Source organism: Eretmochelys imbricata, chromosome 5 (genome assembly GCF_965152235.1).
Source record: "Eretmochelys imbricata isolate rEreImb1 chromosome 5, rEreImb1.hap1, whole genome shotgun sequence".
NCBI lineage: Eukaryota > Metazoa > Chordata > Testudines > Cheloniidae > Eretmochelys > Eretmochelys imbricata.
This window is the reverse complement of record NC_135576.1, coordinates 131,680,354-131,698,402: the sequence shown is the minus strand read 5'-3', so window position 1 is coordinate 131,698,402 and position 18,049 is coordinate 131,680,354. Positions and strand designations below refer to the sequence as shown.

General features: G+C 44.9%; 1 protein-coding gene across 1 annotated transcript in view; it reads left to right on the top strand.

The window, feature by feature from the left end:
* The window catches only part of PSD3 (pleckstrin and Sec7 domain containing 3), a 105,785-nt gene that overhangs the window by 51,893 nt on the left and 35,843 nt on the right, over nucleotides 1-18,049 (top strand). Inside the window, exon 7 of the mRNA XM_077816530.1 lies at nucleotides 3,066-3,155. Coding sequence (XP_077672656.1) covers nucleotides 3,066-3,155 — 90 coding nt within the window. The remainder of the gene's footprint in view (nucleotides 1-3,065; nucleotides 3,156-18,049) is intronic.

Here is an 18,049-nt window from a genome sequence, read left to right as displayed (position 1 = left end):
AAGGAGTGCAAGGAGGGATTCTGCCCTCAGGGGAGCGAGTAGCTCCCAGGGGGAGCCACATCGCTAAAATGGGTGCACAAACTCCCTCCCTAAGTCCCTGCTTGGTTGTTTCACTTTGTGACCATGCAACCTCCCTGTCTCTTGTGGGTATGTCTTTTGTGTCCCATTGGTGCACAGAAGGAACAATTCTGACAGGCACTTGTTCAAGGGAGGTGTAATGACACAGTGTAAGAGCCTGGGAGAATCGAACCACAATCTCTAGACCCTTTTCATTCAGTGCCATTCTACTCATAGCCACTAGGTGGCGGAGAAGGACCAGCACTTGCCCGAGTTATCCTTGCTCAAGCAGACCATGGCAGACGGGCTCTCTGCCCTACAGGTTAAAATTAAGGCAAGGACACAAACTGTACCTCAGCCATCCGAGGTGGGGAGGGGAGCTATGTGATCAGAGGCTGAGATGTGGGGGTAGGGTGGGAGGAATGCAAACTTCAATTGGTTTGATGTGGCTGTTTAATTTGTATTTCAGAAAATGTATTTACGATGCATGGAGACCTGCCTTAAAGCACCCCAGGGATCGACACAAACTGGGTTCTTAATGGGGAGGGGGTATTCTAACTGAAGCAAGGCAAAGCTGTCCTTCACACATTTGGGAACCTTTGGGGGTGGCTCTTACAAGAAAGGAGGTTGCCCCTTGTACAGAACTTCAGAGCAACTCCAAGGAACTTATAAAAGTTACAGCTAAGACTTTCAAAGCTGTCCAAGGGACTTCAACATCCATTTCCCATTAGTTTTAATGGGGAGTGGGAGTCCAAAGCCCCTAAGTGGCTTTGCAGATCTCAGCCTCCAGGTTTTATAAGGGAAAAGAAGTTACAAGCAAACTCTACTCCCAGCAAGCCACATTCTGCTACCCTCTCATGTTGAGCACAGTACCTTACTCCTCTGGGAGTCCCACTGAAATTGATGGCACCTCTCAAGGAATAAGGCAGCACTCATCATGAGTAAAGATAAAGATACAGGAATCTGCCCCATAGTGTGCACTCTCAGATTGCTCCTTTGTTTAGCATGGTGTTTAGCTGGAGACTATCCCTTTACACGGCTGCTGAGGCTAAGCTGATTCTGTTTGTCATAAGACCATGTAAACCTGCAGATTTCTGTGACTGGTGGTTATTACCATGTTGTCTTAAGTGTGAAGAAGGCGGAGCAGCCGCCATAACAACTAACAGAACCCTGCATGTATTTCTCTTGTCCTTTTCTTCCTTGGATCACCTGTAATCTTTTTATTCTTTTGCATTTTCCTTCTAGGTGGTAAGTTAGGTGTTTATAACTTTGAATGCAGCCTCTTCTGCACATATCATAACTGCCTGTTTTCTATCTGTAGTATCATGCTCCAACCTGTTAGCATGACTCTGCTATGCCATGAAGCCTACTAAAGGAGTCAGTGAATGGATCTAATGAATCCTCTTTATTCCTCCTTGTCTTGCTGCAGTTCATCCTCTTTCCGTGTACTGGAGTAACCCACTTCAGTTACCATGTGCTGGAAAAGAATATCGAAGAAGGAACCTATTAATATGGGAAGCAACCCACTTCAAGTGGGGAAATGAATTGTAATTTTAGGGTCTGACTGTAGCAGCAAAAGCCTAAATCTAAAATTAAAACTTCAGCCTCTCAGAGCTGTTTTTTGAAGCTTAATAAAAGCAGGAGTTAGGGCCAGCTGGGGGCTAGTGTGTAAGCTGTACTGCTCCAGGAGGCAGTGTAGGTCAGAGACACCCCTCTGATGGCACAGTTCCTTCCTGGTCATCCCTTTGCTCTGTGAGAAGGGGGTAGTGATTTATAGCTGACTTATACAGTATCAAATCTCCTTGTTGGATCAGCATTGCTGGGTGATGTGGTGGGGGGGAATCCTGGCTCAGCGTGCACCTCACCTCTCCCTGCCCATGTGCTCTGGTGAGGAGTAGCAGGCACAAAGAACAAGGGATAATGTAGCCCTAAAAGTCCATAACTTATATAATAGATGGAGCTCCTCAGGTCTGTCAGGTCTGTCTGCACAGCAGAGTTAACCCGGGCCCTTCCTCACATGTTTCCCTAACGCAGCTCCTGTCGCACATGGAGCCCTCTCATCAGAGTTTTGTGGTGCTTTCAACCCAGCTGGGGTATAGTCTCGAGCTGCTTTAACTCAGGGTGGTAAACTGTCTACTTTGTAGTGAGTGATTCAGTGTCTTCCCACGTGCCCGAATGGACAGACAAGTTCTCCCATAGTTCACTGGGAAAGAATCATAAAGTGGCTCAGCTTGTTGCAGTGCTAAGAACCATGGGATATACCCCCCAGAAGTCCTAGTGACGCACACTGGGGAGCGCAGCACCAGTGAGGACACTGACTTGCATGGGCCTTTGCAGTCTGGCTGTTCACAGCCAGGCTAGGCTAACCTGGGTGCTCCGACCCTGCTGCTGATCACCCAAGTGCAAGTGAGACTATAAACCAAAAAAGGCCCTTTGGATTGGAAATGCCAGTGCAGCCCCAACCTCAGGGAGTCACCGAAAGTTAGGGTTAGAAATATCAGGTTTAATTCAGAGCTTTATTTTCCAGTTCTAGTTTCGGTTTCTTAGCCTGGTGGAAGAAGTTCTTCCCAGCTTCCGGACAGCAGCTTTGGCAACATGGCTCCAGCTTTCTCTGAAGTCAGACCTTAAAGTTCAATGAATATAACCCTACCCTTTGATAATGCTTGGAGATCTGTGGATGAAAAGCACCGTGCAAGTGCTAGGAAACACCACCACCACCTCCACCCTCGTTATGATGTTTATGTACTACTTAACATCCATTGTTTGAACGGGGAGGCTGGGTTATTAACACACATTTCTTGTGCGTTTTCCAGCTGGGTCATGCAGACGTGCTTGCACTGATGTCTGTATAATTCTGGGAATGCTTCTCTGCACGGCCTGCCTTGGGCTCAAACTAGGGCAAGGAGATGCTGTCCATCCAGATGTGGTTTTCTTAGGCCTAACTGTTGTTGGACAACAGCACCAATCTAATTGTATGTTTCTGTAATGTATCTTTTGGTGACTTCTAGAACATTGGGAAAAAGATGACCTGCCAAGAATTCATTGCCAACCTTCAGGGGATGAATGAAGGCAAAGATTTCCCCAGGGGGCTGCTGAAGGTAAGGGATGAATTTAACAGCTGGTTTTAAAGTAAGAGATTTGGTTTTGCCTTCACTGACTGATTCCTGAATCACAGTTAAAATAGACCATGCAGTTTATTGAATTCCTATTTGTCATTCACGATGGTGAATGGGTTTTTCTCTGCTCCCAAAGCACAGAAAAAATTTCACTCCTGCAAAGTCAATTAGTAGTCCCAATGAAGATGCTTGCAGTGCATAAAGGTAAGTCTATGCGTTAGTCTCTGCGGGTTTGGGGCCAGAGTTTTTAATAAAAGGAAACAAAGGTGTGGCACAATCTACGAGTGCTTTGTAATGATAAGAGCAGGCACAAAGCCAGCCAGTTATTGCAACTGCATATTTAAGAGGGACCCCTGAATTGTGTATTATATAAGTTTTATATAGAGTTTGGGAAGAGGCTCATAGTGGTTTTCACATCAAAATGGGAGAGATAATTTTAGATTAGAATGCATTGTACTGCTTTTCTTCAGGGTTTGTTTGTATAATTTTTGAGAGTCTTTAAATGTGAATAACTGCAGAGAGCCTGAGCTGGCCACATCTCATTTTAGTAGCACTAACAGCGGGAAATATTTCTTTCTTTGCCTGGGGGTTGGCATGAAGCATCAGGCTGTTGGAAGGGAGACAAGAATTTACACTAGAGTTCATGAATTGCTCACTAATGGGAAAATACGAAATATTGTTGCACCTGGCGCCTGACCCAAAATCTATAGAAGTCAGTGGAAAGATTCCCATTGTTTTCAGTGGGCTTTGGATAGGGCCCCTAATGAAATGCCAGACGCAGTGTATAGTTCAGGGTCGTTTTTTCATTTTTGTGGTTTCTCCGGTTGCTCTTGGCTCCTCCTGGGCTCTGCTTCCTAAATTTAAGCCCCTATTTGGAAAAAATAAAAATCTTCACCTGGGTGGTTAATAACCGAAGTGTCGCTGAGAGGACGCTCCCAGGTAAACTCCTGTCTGCTGTTGCCTTGGAGAGGCGGAGTGGGATTACTTGGCAGAGTAATCAAAGGCTCTTACTGACTAGCTAGATCTCCGGTGCTGTCTTTAAATAGCCCGTTTAGTGTACGAAAGGAAGATTTCCATTGGGCTCACCTGCTGTTTATTTTTCCGCTGTTGGAAGAATGATGATCATTATCCTGGCCCATGCTATTAAGGACCTTTAGCACTGACTGTAAAGCTATCCTAAATGGGTAGCTATAAACCTGGGGTAGCTGGCTCTGTGCCAGCCCAGACCATCCCAGCATAGGGAGTGGGATGGCGCTTGGAGGGGTTGTTTCAGGGGCTAAAGAGGGTATGGCAGAAATGCAGTACTCTCCATCAGTCCCTGCCCTTGTCCCGGTTCCTAGCTGATACTCTCATTTGTGTGGGAGGCTGATTTGACCCCCCGTCCGGCCCCAGGATCAGAGAGGGAAGAGGCAGAAACGTGGCTTTTAGAGCTGCTGTTGCCTGTCCCCTGACTCTGCTGAGATGTGCTCTGGCACAACCGAGGGTTTGCTTCTCATCGTTTTTCTTAGTAAATCTGAATGTACTGAAAAGCAGTAGCCTTGTTTTTCAGTAGCTCTTACTGGCAGTCTGCAGCTGATACAGGCTTTATGTTTAGCAATACGAATCAGGTGCATAGGCCTTTATTCAGCAAGGTGCTTCAGCAAAATGCTTTTAATTTAACTGTTCCATTAGCAACACTGTGAATGAAAGCAAATTCAGTGTCTGACTCAGAACCCCTAAAAATGGTGCCTCTCTAGCATCCTTGCTCGTGCCTTTGCAATTCCTGTTAGATCTATGCAGAGTCCACCAGGTGGCATGATGTCACAGCTGAAAATGTAACAGCGAACAAAAGTCTGAGAATACCAGACGCCCACCTCTCATCAGTACAGCCGGGGTCAGGGAGAGAACTGCATCTCTGCGAGTCACAATTCTTTCTCCATTCTCCTCTCACTGGCAAGTTAGGCATTTGCCATTACATGGGGCTGGGCTTAAAGGTATATTTTCCAAGTTTAGTGGATGCAGGGAAAGTTCATTTTTTTTTTTTTTTTTTTTGGTAGGCTTGTGGCTAAGCAGCAGTTCTGCAGAAAAGGACCTGGGGATTACAGTGGATGAGAAGCTGGATATGAGTCAGCAGTGTGCCCTTGTTGCCAAGAAGGCAAATGGTATATTGGGCTGTATTAGTAGGAGCATTGCCAGCAGATTGCGGGGAGTGATTATTTCCCTCCATTCGGCACTGGTGAGGCCACACCTGGAGTATTGTGTCCAGTTTTGGTCCCCCCACTACAGAAGGGATGTGGACAAATTGGAGAGAATCCAGCGGAGGGCAATGGAAATGATCAGGGGGCTACAGCACATGACTTACGAGGAGAGGCTCAGGGAACTGGGGTTATTTACTACAGAAGGGAAGAGTGAAGGGGGATTTGATAGCAGCCTTCAACTACCTGAAGGGGGGTTCCAAAGAGGATGGAGCTGGGCTGTTCTCAGTGGTGGCAGATGACGGGACAAGGAGCAATGGTCTCAAGTTGCAGTGGGGGAGGTCTAGGTTGGATATTAGGAAAAACTATTTCACTAAGAGGGTGGTGAAACACTGGAATGGGTTACCTTGGGAGGTGGTGGAATCTCCTTCTTTAGAGATTTTTAAGGTTGACAAAGCCCTGGCTGTGATTTAGTTGGTGTTGGTCCTGCTTTGAGCGGGGGTTGGACTAGATGACCTCCTGAGGTCTCTTCCAACCCTAATCTTCTATGATTCTAAGGGAGAAGAAAATAACTGAAAGCCTCAGGAACCATGTAGCTCATTCTCCAGGAAGCTGGCCCTGACGTACTCCACATGTGGAGTCTGAATTGCCATAGCAAGGAAGAGCCATATTTAGCTAAGAGATACTACTGTCCTGCATGGTATCTAAAAGAACCAAAGATCAAGTAAAAATTAACTCTTGCCTCTAATTAACCTTCAGTGCCACTGAGAGCAGAATCTGGCTCAGTGTGTTTATTTTGTATGGCTTTGAGATAGCAAAATTTTGGTTTGCCGACATCAAGCTTGCTGCTTCCTGTGAAGCAGAATGGTGAGACTGCTGGGAGCTAGGTAATACTCTCTTTATTATCAGCTTCAGAAGATCTCTGATGTGAGATCCAATTCCCCCTCTCCCCCAAGAGAGGTCTCTCTGTTTTACTAAGGTTTCTTGTACAATACCGACACTTGGCTATACAGCACAGAGCTTTATAGTTAAGCTGCAGAGTCTTTGATACCACTTCAGGAGCTGAGATTTTATTCTTGCTGGTATTTGAAATGAGAAATCCAGATGCGATCTTCAGCACCTTGTGTGTTCCTGCAGATCTGCTCATTAACACTAAATAGAGCTTTACTCTGATATCTCAGTCTGTGATCCATTTCTCCCCAACCCCACCCCCCCATCAACACTGAGGTTATTTTTTTTTTTTTAAAGTTGAAAACCATAGAGGCAAAGAAGCACAAGTAACTGAGATTAAAAGCTTGGTTTCCCTGAGATCTGATTGCAGTATTTATCCAATCAGTACTTTACCAGGCAGGGAGAGATGTTTGGCTTGCTTTTCATTCCACCCTAGCTGCAGTAAAACTGTCTGTCACACATCCCATGCAGCTGCCATCAGTTACTGATGTACAGTATAAATGGAGATATTGGACCTGAGCCTTGTTTACACTAAGGCCCCTTTATGGTGCTCTGGCAGTGCAGAGGCCTCGAAGTGGGTGCCAGTTGTTACTACACTCAGAGGCCTCTCCATGTCGTCACACTGGTGTAAAGGGTCTTGGGATAAATGAGAATCAGGCCCCCAGGCTGTGATTCTCCCCTCCCTTGCACAGGTGTAAATGAGGAAGAACTTCATTGACATCCATGGTGTTAACTGGTGTAAGAGAGGGAGAATCAGGCCCGTTAAATCCAGGCCGAGTTAGATTTTTGGGTGAAATGTTTCAAAGGCACTGAAGCTTTTTTAAAAATCCCACCCTTTGATTCTGATCTTACATATGCCAGCCACACTAGGGATTTTGCGTCATATCAGCCTGGGGTCAGGCAAGTTGACCCTGACTTCATGGTAGTGTTTCACTTTCAACCCATTGAAATAGTACATTTTTCTAGTAAAAATTCCTTGATCCTTGGAAGTCTAATAAAACCCTGCAAGGAATATGAAATGTGTGTGATGCCTGTATCTATATAGCCTTATGTAGTTGTGTTGCTCACTCCTAAAGCAAATCTGGACTCACACAGCTACATAAATTTACAACTGGGGACCAGCGGCAGATTTGCAATAAATGGAAGAACACTGTGTTTGTTATTGAGCTCTGAGCCAAGGTGATCCCTGCCTATAGGGCCCAAGGCAATACTTGGTTTTCTTTGGACTCAGAGTTATTGGTATCATGTCCCTAGAGAACCAAGATCGTTTGTTATGAGTTACCCCCTTGGGTTGATGGTGGAGGAAGCTGGAATGAGACAAGGTTTTATTCCATAGGTACAACTGTCTGTCTCATGTGAGTCCTGAAGCTGGCTGGTCCCCAGCAGGCTGGCTGTGGCTGCCCCATTTCCCCATAACACATGAAATGGAAATGGGCCGGTTCTGTAATTGCTACATGCTTGCTGAGTTGATGGAAGGTGTTTGCTATTTACAGAGCTGACGGGAGGTTAGAGAGCTGTACAGTAGGGTAACTGTACCAAAGGGAGAAGAGACAGGAGTACAGTGTACGATAATACAGACTAGCTGGTTATAACTCTTGTCAGGAAATGTCTGATGGGGGTAGGATTCAAATCCAGCTTGAAGACTTGGACATTTAAGGTCCGATTTTTCAAAGCCATTTTGAGTACCAGCTCATCTGCCAGAGAGGCACCTAAATGAAGTGACCACATTTTTAAGTGGGAGCTACTAGGTGCTGAGCTCTGGAAAATCTGGCCCTTAGTTTCTGAAATCATATGAATACTTGATCTGATTCCTGGGCTGCACAATTTCCTATGGAAGCTGCGAGGCAGTGTGTGTCTCATTTTGCTATCAGTTTCTTGCACTTAATTAAGGTTTTGTTTGTTTCTCTCTTGCCTTTCTGTCTAGCATGGGTTTTTTTCCCCTTAGACCCTCCAAAGCAAACACTTGATTAGAAAAGGATTCCTGGCATCCTGTTTGTTCCAGTCCAGTCATTTCAGATGTCTAATGGAGAAAAGGGGCGAGTTTAAAGTAGCTTAATTGTTCCTCTCTTATTTACCCAGAGGAAATCATACTGATCGGTGCTGTGTGCGCATGAATTGCTTTCCTTTGTATCCTCTGCACGCCCTTTCATTTGTGTACAGCATGGGTTCTGCACTAAGGGGTCGTAACCCACTGCTGCTGCAAAATGGAAAGGGGAGGCCAGCTACTTCACAGCTAGATGAGAAGGAAGTCCTCAAGGAAGTGTCAGCAGGGAAAGGCTGAGGACCACTGGTTGACGGCATTAATTCCTACAGTGCTTTTATTGGTTTAGTATCGCAAATGAGGACAGCAAAAAGTATAGACAGCAAAAAAATATAGATTTCTATTCAGTATGGATCAAGAATTTAGAGAACATTTCACCAAAACAACTCAAAACAGCACCCCCCACCCAAAAAAAAAAAAAAGAAAAGGAAGGCATTTGCAGTCTGTTTAGTTTTTACCCCAGAAGGGACAACATTTACAGGTTGTTTTCTGTAGCCCATTGTAATACATTTAAATATGAAAAAACAGTTGTCCAAAAACCATTCAGGTTGCTAAGAGGTAATAATGCCAACCTGAAAAACACAAAGCCCAGAAAATGCAGAGTAAAACCATCTGCTTACATGCACACATCATCCTACACAGACATGTACTGCCCATTCTCCTAACAAATTAACACTGCTCAACCCCAGTCGCCAAGGTCACACCCACACCACCTTAATTCTGTCCACTGTTTGCTGTCAGTGCTCCTGTGGGATTAATCTTTCTTTCCCGTAGTTAGTGGTTTTGAGTGTTGTGGATTATAACTTGTTAGGTACCTTAGCCAGTTAAAGCAAACTTGTTTGTTTATCATGCAGAACTGTGAACTATAATATGTTGCAGATAGTTGTTACAATTAGCATGTATTGCTAATTAGCTTCTCTAATCAGTGAGATTCTGATACCCTTACATTGAATAGTGCCTTATTCTATGAATAGCCTTATTGGAATACAAATGTGAGACGGGGCTGTCATAAATATAAAGGGAAGGGTAAACCCCTTTAAAATCCTTCCTGGCTAGGGGAAAAATCCTCTCACCTGTAAAGGGTTAAGAAGCTAAAGGTAACCTCGCTGGCACCTGGCCAAAATGACCAATGAGGAGACAAGATACTTTCAAAAGCTGGGAGGAGGGAGAAAAACAAAGGGTCTGTGTCTGTCGGTATGCTGCTTTTGCCAGGGATAGACCAGGAATGGAGTCTTAGAACTTTTAGTAAGTAATCTAGCTAGGTATGTGTTAGATTATGATTTCTTTAAATGGCTGAGAAAAGAACTGTGCTGAATAGAACGACTATTCCTATCTGTGTGTCTTTTTTGTAACTTAAGTTTTTGCCTAGAGGGATTCTCTATGTTTTGAATCTAATTACCCTGTAAGGTATCTACCATCCTGATTTTACAGAGGTGATTCCTTTACTTCTATTTACTTCTATTTCTATTAAAAGTCTTCTTGTAAGAAAACTGAATGCTTTTTCATTGTTCTCAGATCCCAGGGTTTGGGTCTGTGGTCACCTATGCAAATTGGTGAGGATTTTTACCAAACCTTTCCCAGGAAGTGGGGTGCAAGGTTTGGGAGGATTTTGGGGGGAAAGACGTGTCCAAACTACGTTTCCCAGTAAACCCAGTTAGAGTTTGGTGGTGGCAGTGGATATTCCAAGGGCAAAGGATAAAATTAATTTGTACCTTGGGGAAGTTTTAACCTAAGCTGGTAAAAGTAAGCTTAGGAGGTTTTCATGCAGGTCCCCACATCTGTACCCTAGAGTTCAGAGTGGGGGAGGAACCTTGACAGGGGCATCAGAATCTGTCCCTCAGAGGTGTATTAGCATGATAAGTGTTGTGGTGGTGTTAAGGTAGATGATTGGTAGATGATGAAAAGTTCCTACCATACTTTATTTCCAGATTCCAGGATTTTGAGTCAAACCACGTAAGCAGAAAAATCTAATATCTGTATTCTTCTCTAAAGGCAGATAAGCCCTAGTGTTTTGTCTGGAAATCAACACAAGCTAGCAGCCAAAGTCTAATTCTGTACACCAGCTTTGTGCCTCTGAATAGAGGAAGATAAAGCTTTTTGAACAGTGACCAACAGCTCAAGAGACAAAACCTTTAATAGTTGTTGAGAAATACATATTCTCGTCTTATATGCTTCAGGGATTGCCCAGTGAACAGAGCATTGGGCTGGCAGTTGGAAGACATGGGTTGTGTTCCTGATTGTGCCGCTGATGTATTGAGTGACCTTCACCTCTCGTGCTGCTTTTGCTCTTTAGCTATTTGCGCTGTAAACTCTTTGGGGAAGAAACTCTCTCTCTCTCCCTACACGTTTATAGAGCAGCTAGCACAACGGGGCTTGAATCTGTGTGTGGACCTCTACGGGGCAGGGAATGAGGGAGAGTCAGCTCAGAGTCTCCAGTGTTAGCAGAAGCAACTGTGTAGTTTAGTACCGGTTTCTGAGTGATTGGGGTTTCGTTTTCATCCAAGAATGCAAAGTCTCATTAATGTATTGTCTGTGGATGGATTATTTTAAAAATGGACAATTCCAGGTGGGAACAATCAGTTTCTTCATCCTGCTAAATAATAAAAGCTGTCCATTACAGTCTGACTTGTTAACTGAAATGTTTAGCAGTTCTAGAAGATGAACATGTAAATTCTGAGCTTTCCATCTAGCCCTCTAAATTGTCCAGATTGTCAGCTCAGAAAACCCATACAGTACTATTCAGCAATGGCTGTCCTTTTAAAATCAGAAGCCTTGGATCCTTCTGAGTTGGGAAATCTCTAATACAATGTCACACATACATTTTGGTCCTTCTGACATATTACTCCCACCTCCACGTGGGTAGAAAACAAATTCTGAAAAACATTCTTTGATCTTCCACCCACTGATCTGCTAGAAATTTAAGTTCTGTACTGCAACTCGGGGAAAGGGGGAGTAGAAATATAATTTATACCATATTTTTAAGAAATGCAGTTTCCATTGGTTTTGGAATTACTGCTTTATAAATCCTCTGTGCTCCTGCATTCTGTTAGTCATCACACTTTGAGAATGACATTGGGCTACTCTCCGTGACCTACTTTAAACTATTTTCCTTTCAAACAAGAACATTGGGTTGCAACTTGAATGTTGTTGTTTTTCTTTGATGCCTGATGTTAAATAGAGCACTTAGTTTTCTTTCAAAGTCATATTACCTGATGATGAAGTATGTAAGGTGTTAATAAGTTATTAGTAAACATTAAGGATATGTCTACCCTGCATTGTAAGCCCAGGTCTGTGGGATCTGGGCTTGCAGACTCGGTGTTTCCCAGCCCGCACTCGAGCGTCCACGCTGCGTTACAATCCTGTGTTGACAGTTGCTGAACCCAGGTCTCACAGCTGTGCTCACATGTCCATACTGCACTATGCTGACCTTCTGACTTGAGCGTGCGGCTTGAACTGAGTCCATATTGCAAAATGGCAGGTTCTGGCTCTGACCCACCCCCATCCTAGGACCTGGGGCATGAGTGCTGGCTGACCCGAGTCAAACTGATCCGTCTGTGGATGGAAGTGGGTCTTGGGCTCAAGCTGAGTCAGAGCTTGGGCTTAGTGTATAGTACAGACATACCGTAAGGGGCTGGTTCTGGCCTCGCTGGCATGTAGGAGCCACACAGGAGCTGCAGCGGCTGGGGCAGAATTCTCCTGGCAACATAGACCTGATTTCATTGCCCCTGTGCTAGTCCCTTCCACAGGCCCAGGCCTCGGGGGCATGCTGGAAGTGGGAGCATGTCAGGGGGCTGTGTCCATAGCAAGGAGCTCCACGGGGAGTCCGGGCAGCCTGCAGGCAGCCCTGGGGAGGTTGCTGTAAAGCAGCCTCTAATTTAAACCACAGGCCAGCTTTGCCCCCTGGCCTTTGCCTTCTGTGCTGCATCTCTTGGGAGGCATTGCACCAGATGCAATACAGGACACCCATGTAAAGCCCCTGCCTTTGTTAAAGTAGCTGTCATTTCATGGGTTGCGCTCAACTGTATGAATCAGAGGATGGCATGAACGTTCGTACGGACGGTTCTGAGAGAAGGCCATGTGAAGAGCGTCTCATCTGGGCCATTTAGGCTTCAGCACTGTTTGGAGTGCTTATTGCAGGTGCAGAGTCATGTCAATGAACTAGCCAGAGATTTTTTTCCTGTGTTTATGCATATGTGCAATTCAGCAGTTGCTTCTGAAACCAGCCCTTCTGTAACCTCAGTTGTGATGTCAAGGTTTTACTAGATGGGCTTTTTTTTTTAATGGATGTATTTAATGGTACATCGTCTGTTGCAACTTTAACTTTGTCAAGGTTCCTTCCCCGCTCTGAACTCTAGGGTACAGATGTGGGGACCTGCATGAAAACCTCCTAAGCATACTTTTACCAGCTTAGGTTAAAACTTCCCCAAGGCACAAATTATTTTACTCTTTGCCCTTGGATTTCTACTGCCACCACCAAACTTTATCTGGGTTCCTGAAAAAACGGAGTTTGGACCCGTCTTTCCCCCCAAAATCCTCCCAACCCTTGTACCCCACTTCCTGGGGAAGGTTTGTTAAAAATCCTCACCAATTTGCATAGGTGACCACAGACCCAAACCCTTGGATCTTAGAACAATGAAAAAGCATTCAGTTTTCTTACAAGAAGACTTTTAATAGAAGTAAAAAGAAAAGAATCACCTCTTTAAAATCAGGATGGTGAATACCTTACAGGGTAATTAGATTCAAAACATAGAGAATCCCTCTAGGCAAAACCTTAAGTTACAAAAAAGACACACAGACAGGAATATTCATTCTATTCAGCACAGCTATTTTCTCAGCCATTTAAAGAAATCATAATCTAACACATACCTAGCTAGATTACTTACTAAATTCTAAGACTCCATTCCTGTTCTGTCCCCGGCAAAAGCATCACACAGACAGACACAGACCCTTTGTTTTTCTCCCTCCTCCCAGCTTTTGAAAGTATCTTGTCTCCTCATTGGTCATTTTGGTCAGGTGCCAGCGAGGTTACCTTTAGCTTCTTAACCCTTTACAGGTGAGAGGATTTTTCCTCTGGACCAGGAGGGATTTTAAAGGGGTTTACCCTTCCCTTTATATTTATGAAAAACTTAATGACTTTTTTTATATTAAATAATATGTTGATAATTTTTAAATGGAAGTCTCAATTAATGTATAACTCTGTTTGTCTTTGTGAGCTGAGGATGTAATTAGAATATAGTTATTAAAACAAGTAATGTAAAAACAGGACTTGATTCCCTTCCAGGTTTGCCCTGTTTCGGTATAAATAAAAAATAGTATGGCCTACAATATTGTGTTTCTGTGGGCTGAGGGGAGGGTCTGGTTGGGGAGTGAAGTTTCCTCATTCTCCAGCTATATTTCTAGCAGTTGTAAAGGGAATGTTCAGAGTGATTTTTGCAGTATTTGTGTGGTATCTGTGAAATCCCAAATGTTGCAAAGGAGTTTGTTTTCATTATCATAGCAGTCCCCGTGATTAGTAATGTGACACTTTATTTCAGCAGTGGCTTATTTTGGTTTAAGATGGAGTTTCTCCCTCTCCCACTTCTTCCCCCATCCCCACCCCCAGCAAAAAAGAAAATTGAAGGATGCGGCCTGATTCTGATCTCACACCAATACTGTGTTGGTGTTACTCTGCTGACTTAAATAGATCTACTGATGTAAAGCATTGGGTGAGATCAGAATCAGCTCCATGGACATATGGGACTCTTCATTGTGTTCAGACACATAATACATACGTGTACATAGTACATTTTACCTCGGAAGAACACAGCAGGCTTGATCCTCCTGTGTGGAAGTCAATGGCAGTTTTGCTCTAGACTTCCATGGGGGCAAGATCAGACCCAGTGTTTCTGTAAATGTCTTGTCTTGTATAGTGTATTGCGGTCAACAGAGGATAGGTGGCTAGCATGAAGACAGCATAGCTAGATAACATCAGAAAGCTACATGGATATCCATCATCCTCCCACCATGCATGAAACATGCTGTTATCCTATTACAGCATCTCCTCATTTTTGCCTTTATCTGACTACTTGTGCGTGTAGAAGACAAAAGTAGTTGCGGTCAGGTATCAGGGACTGCTGTATACACGGTCGATTGAGACATTAAGATTTAATTTAGGTTGTCAAACTCTGACTGGTCAACAGACCTCAGAAATCATTATATTAAATATCCCTGTAAGATCAGCTCCCCAAAGACAGCTGATTGCTGATCACCTTTTGGTGGCCATGTTTAGGAAGATATATATTATATGCGCTTTGTTCGTGCAACAGAACCCATTTGTATTGTCTGTTTGGACTGTGGGTTTTTTTTGTTTGTTTTGTTTTTTTAAACAGAGGGAATCTTCCTCTGGCGAATACACAGATTCACTCAATATTGTTGTCTTTCCTGTGCCCTAATAACTACGCTGCACAAATATGTCATTTGGTCTCAGGAGTGGGTTGGGATTTTTTTAAATGAATGTTTATTTTTTGTCACGAGGATCAGACTTGAGTGGTACTAATGGAGTCTTGTCTCTTAGTTTGTAGATAGCAAAGCTCTTCTTCCAGTTCAGTAGTGTGAGTGACTTTGGGCAAGTCTACACGCTAACATGAAGTTGACTTAAGTTACGTCTACATACATCCACCGCAGTAAATAAATCGGTTTGGGATGTCCACACTAGCTCCTTCTGTCGGGGTGCACGCCCTCACCAGGAGCACTTGTACCGATTTAACTGTCAGTGTGGGGCTTGTGGGGTGCTGAAAGCCAGAGCCCCGTCACAACTCCAGGTATCAGCTGCTTTACATCGACCTAACTCTGTCATGTAGACCAGGCCTTTGAGTGTGCTCCCCAAAGCCCATATCGGATTTCTCTTCCAATATCACAATGTAGGTCTTTCGCATTCATATCACCATCTAATATTTTAAACTAAAATAAATTCCATTAATTGAATCTCTCAAAGTGTCCAGACAAATACTCTCTAATTTCTTCCTGCTGCTGTTTATTATTTACACAGCAGTAGCATCTGGCAGCACCAATCAGGAATCAGGGCCCAGCTGTACAGATGTGCAGGGAGATGATACTCTCTCCCCCTAGGAGCTCACAGTCTAGGTGGTGATGAAACTCTGCAGGTGGGTTGGAGCAAGAGGAGAAGGTAGCAGTAAAGGTAGCAAATCACTGTACAGTAAGCCCGGGGCTCAGTTTGCCCCTGCCTAGGCTTTGCAACATGCTGGAGCTATGTAGGAATCATGGCAGAGGACTTAGGGAAGAATTTAAGAGGTAGCAAGGTGGTGACTTTGTGGATTTTTTTCACTTAAATCATTTAGACCAAAAATTTTAAAAGTCACCTTCCCCCGCCCAATTTTGGGTGCCCAACTAGGGACAGCGAGGGCCTGATTTTCAGAGGTGCTGATTGGTAGCTTCCAGAAATAGGACCAGATCCTTTGTGTAGCTCCACTGATCCCAGAGAAGCGCTGATAATTTTATACCAGCAGCGAATCTGGCCCACTGACTTTATTTCCCTGAAGTCTCTTTTTATTGACCCAAGTTCTGTTTTTGTGATCTGCTTGGAGCAGTTCTAGGGCAAGTTCAGTATGGTTTCTTGCTGCATCACACGCGTGGGATCTTCCATGATGGAGACTTTTCTGCAATCAATCCATGATGGAGTCAGATGACAGTAAATTTGCAAGCATAAATCAATACTCTGAATGCATATTTTAATCCCTAAACTACAAGGCTGTTGCTGATGGTGGTGGTGTGGGGGGAAGGCCATTATCCGCATGGCCCGATACGATGGGTATACCTGTCAAGATTCAAGAGGGGTGATTCTAAGGAAAGCTACATGCTCTTCCTGCTGTGAGCCAGGGGATGCAGAATACAATGGATGTGACATGACTTACTCACTTCTCAGGGACACTCCAGCAAATAGAAGAGGTCCCTTTCAGAAAGGAAAGTGTGTTTATGACCAACCCCTAACTCTTCATGAAAAACGCAGGTGCTAACAAGTAAGAAAGGTTTAGAGGTGTCCCTGGTAGGGGTGATTTCCACCTCTTCCAGCCAGTGCATGTGGGAGTTAACAGACATTGTGGGTCAGGGTCCTGGGTCTTGGAGACGCTGAGAACTAGCAGAATGGATCTGCGACAGATGTAGCAGAAGCCTTCTGCTCCTGTCACTGCTGCTGCGCTGATGATACACGTTCTGTCTCTGGGACCCCGAGTGTCTGGTGGTGACACATGTGGGTTGCGGTTCAGGTGTCTGTAAACAAGTGCGGGACGGGGGAGGCTGCATCTGGTCCCAGTCTGTTTGTTTCCTGTAACAAATGTGTCTCTGCGCTAACCTACAGGAGCTAGCAGTGCTTCCTGAGGCCAGCTGGCACTGCAGTGACTGTCTACCCCACAGGCTTGCCCCCCGGCCGAGGGAGGGAGTGAGTCATAGAATCATAGAGTCTCAGGGTTGGAAGGGACCTCAGGAGGTCATCTAGTCCAACCCCCTGCTCAAAGCAGGACCAATCCCCAACTAAATCCCCCATCCCAGCCAGGGCTTTAAGCCAGGCCTTAAAAGCCTGCTGGCCCTTGGATGTTCTGGATCTCCAGCTGCTGGTGAGAGCAGCTTGACAGCCGTCGTGTATATCACAGCAGTGCAAAGGCCATCGTGGGGGGCAGCAACGTGACTGGCACACGCTGATAAGTTTTCACGTTCAGCTCAGGGGCAGCTGATCACTGCATCCCAGACACCTGTGATTCACCTCCATTGGTATGGGTACCATCTCTCCTGGGTTCGGGGCTCTGTTCCCATCATCCGCTCGTCTTCCCCGCTTGTACTGGCTGGCTACCTGCTCTTCCTGTGTCAGCAGCAGCCACTACCTCTGCGCCTTGGACAGGAGAGAGCGCTTGCCTCTGAGCTGGTTGCTATGGTTACGTGCAATCTGCTATATTCTGGGTCTCCGGGAGCCAGAAATGATGGTGCTTTCGCAGCGTTTAGGTAACCAGCTTCTCTCCCTTACTGGGAGCATCCACCCTCTCTGAAACTGTGCATGCTGATTGGATGACATTCGCTCCTGCACAGAGACCAGCATAGGGGCCATATATCACTTAAGCCCCCAAAGTGTGTTTGAGTGGGCTTTAGGTGGTGCCTAGGGCTTGTGTGGGGCTGCAAATTGCCCTTGGTTTGTTAACCCCTGTGGATGTGCTGGCAGGACAGGGTACAGGATATGGGCTGCATTCCTGTTTTGGAATGATTTTTGGAGCATCTATTTCCTTTGCTCATATTTGCACTGGAAAGGGGAGACACATGCCCTGAGCTTCTATTCCCAGTTCTGCAACTGATTGACTGAGTGACCTTGGACAATCACTTGCCCTCTCCTGCACCTCAATTACCCCATCTTAAAATGGGTAAAGCAGTGTCCCTTTCATGCCTCTTTTGAGGGCACTTGGAGGTATCTGGATAACAATGCAGTTAGAGGTGCTAAGCATTGTTACTATTCATTAAGGGCAGGCAGTGACGGGAGTGCCTTTATTTTTCTAACCCACTTTCCAGAGCCCCGGGATTCTTTTTGTAGTGTCCTGGAATCCATAAGCATTTTTCACATGCAAGGGCCAGTGCCTGACAGGTTACTGAAGGCTTTTGTATGTGGTGTCTTTATTTTCCTGGAGACATTAATGAAGGAGGCATGACATCACAGGAATAAAAGGGTTGAGAAT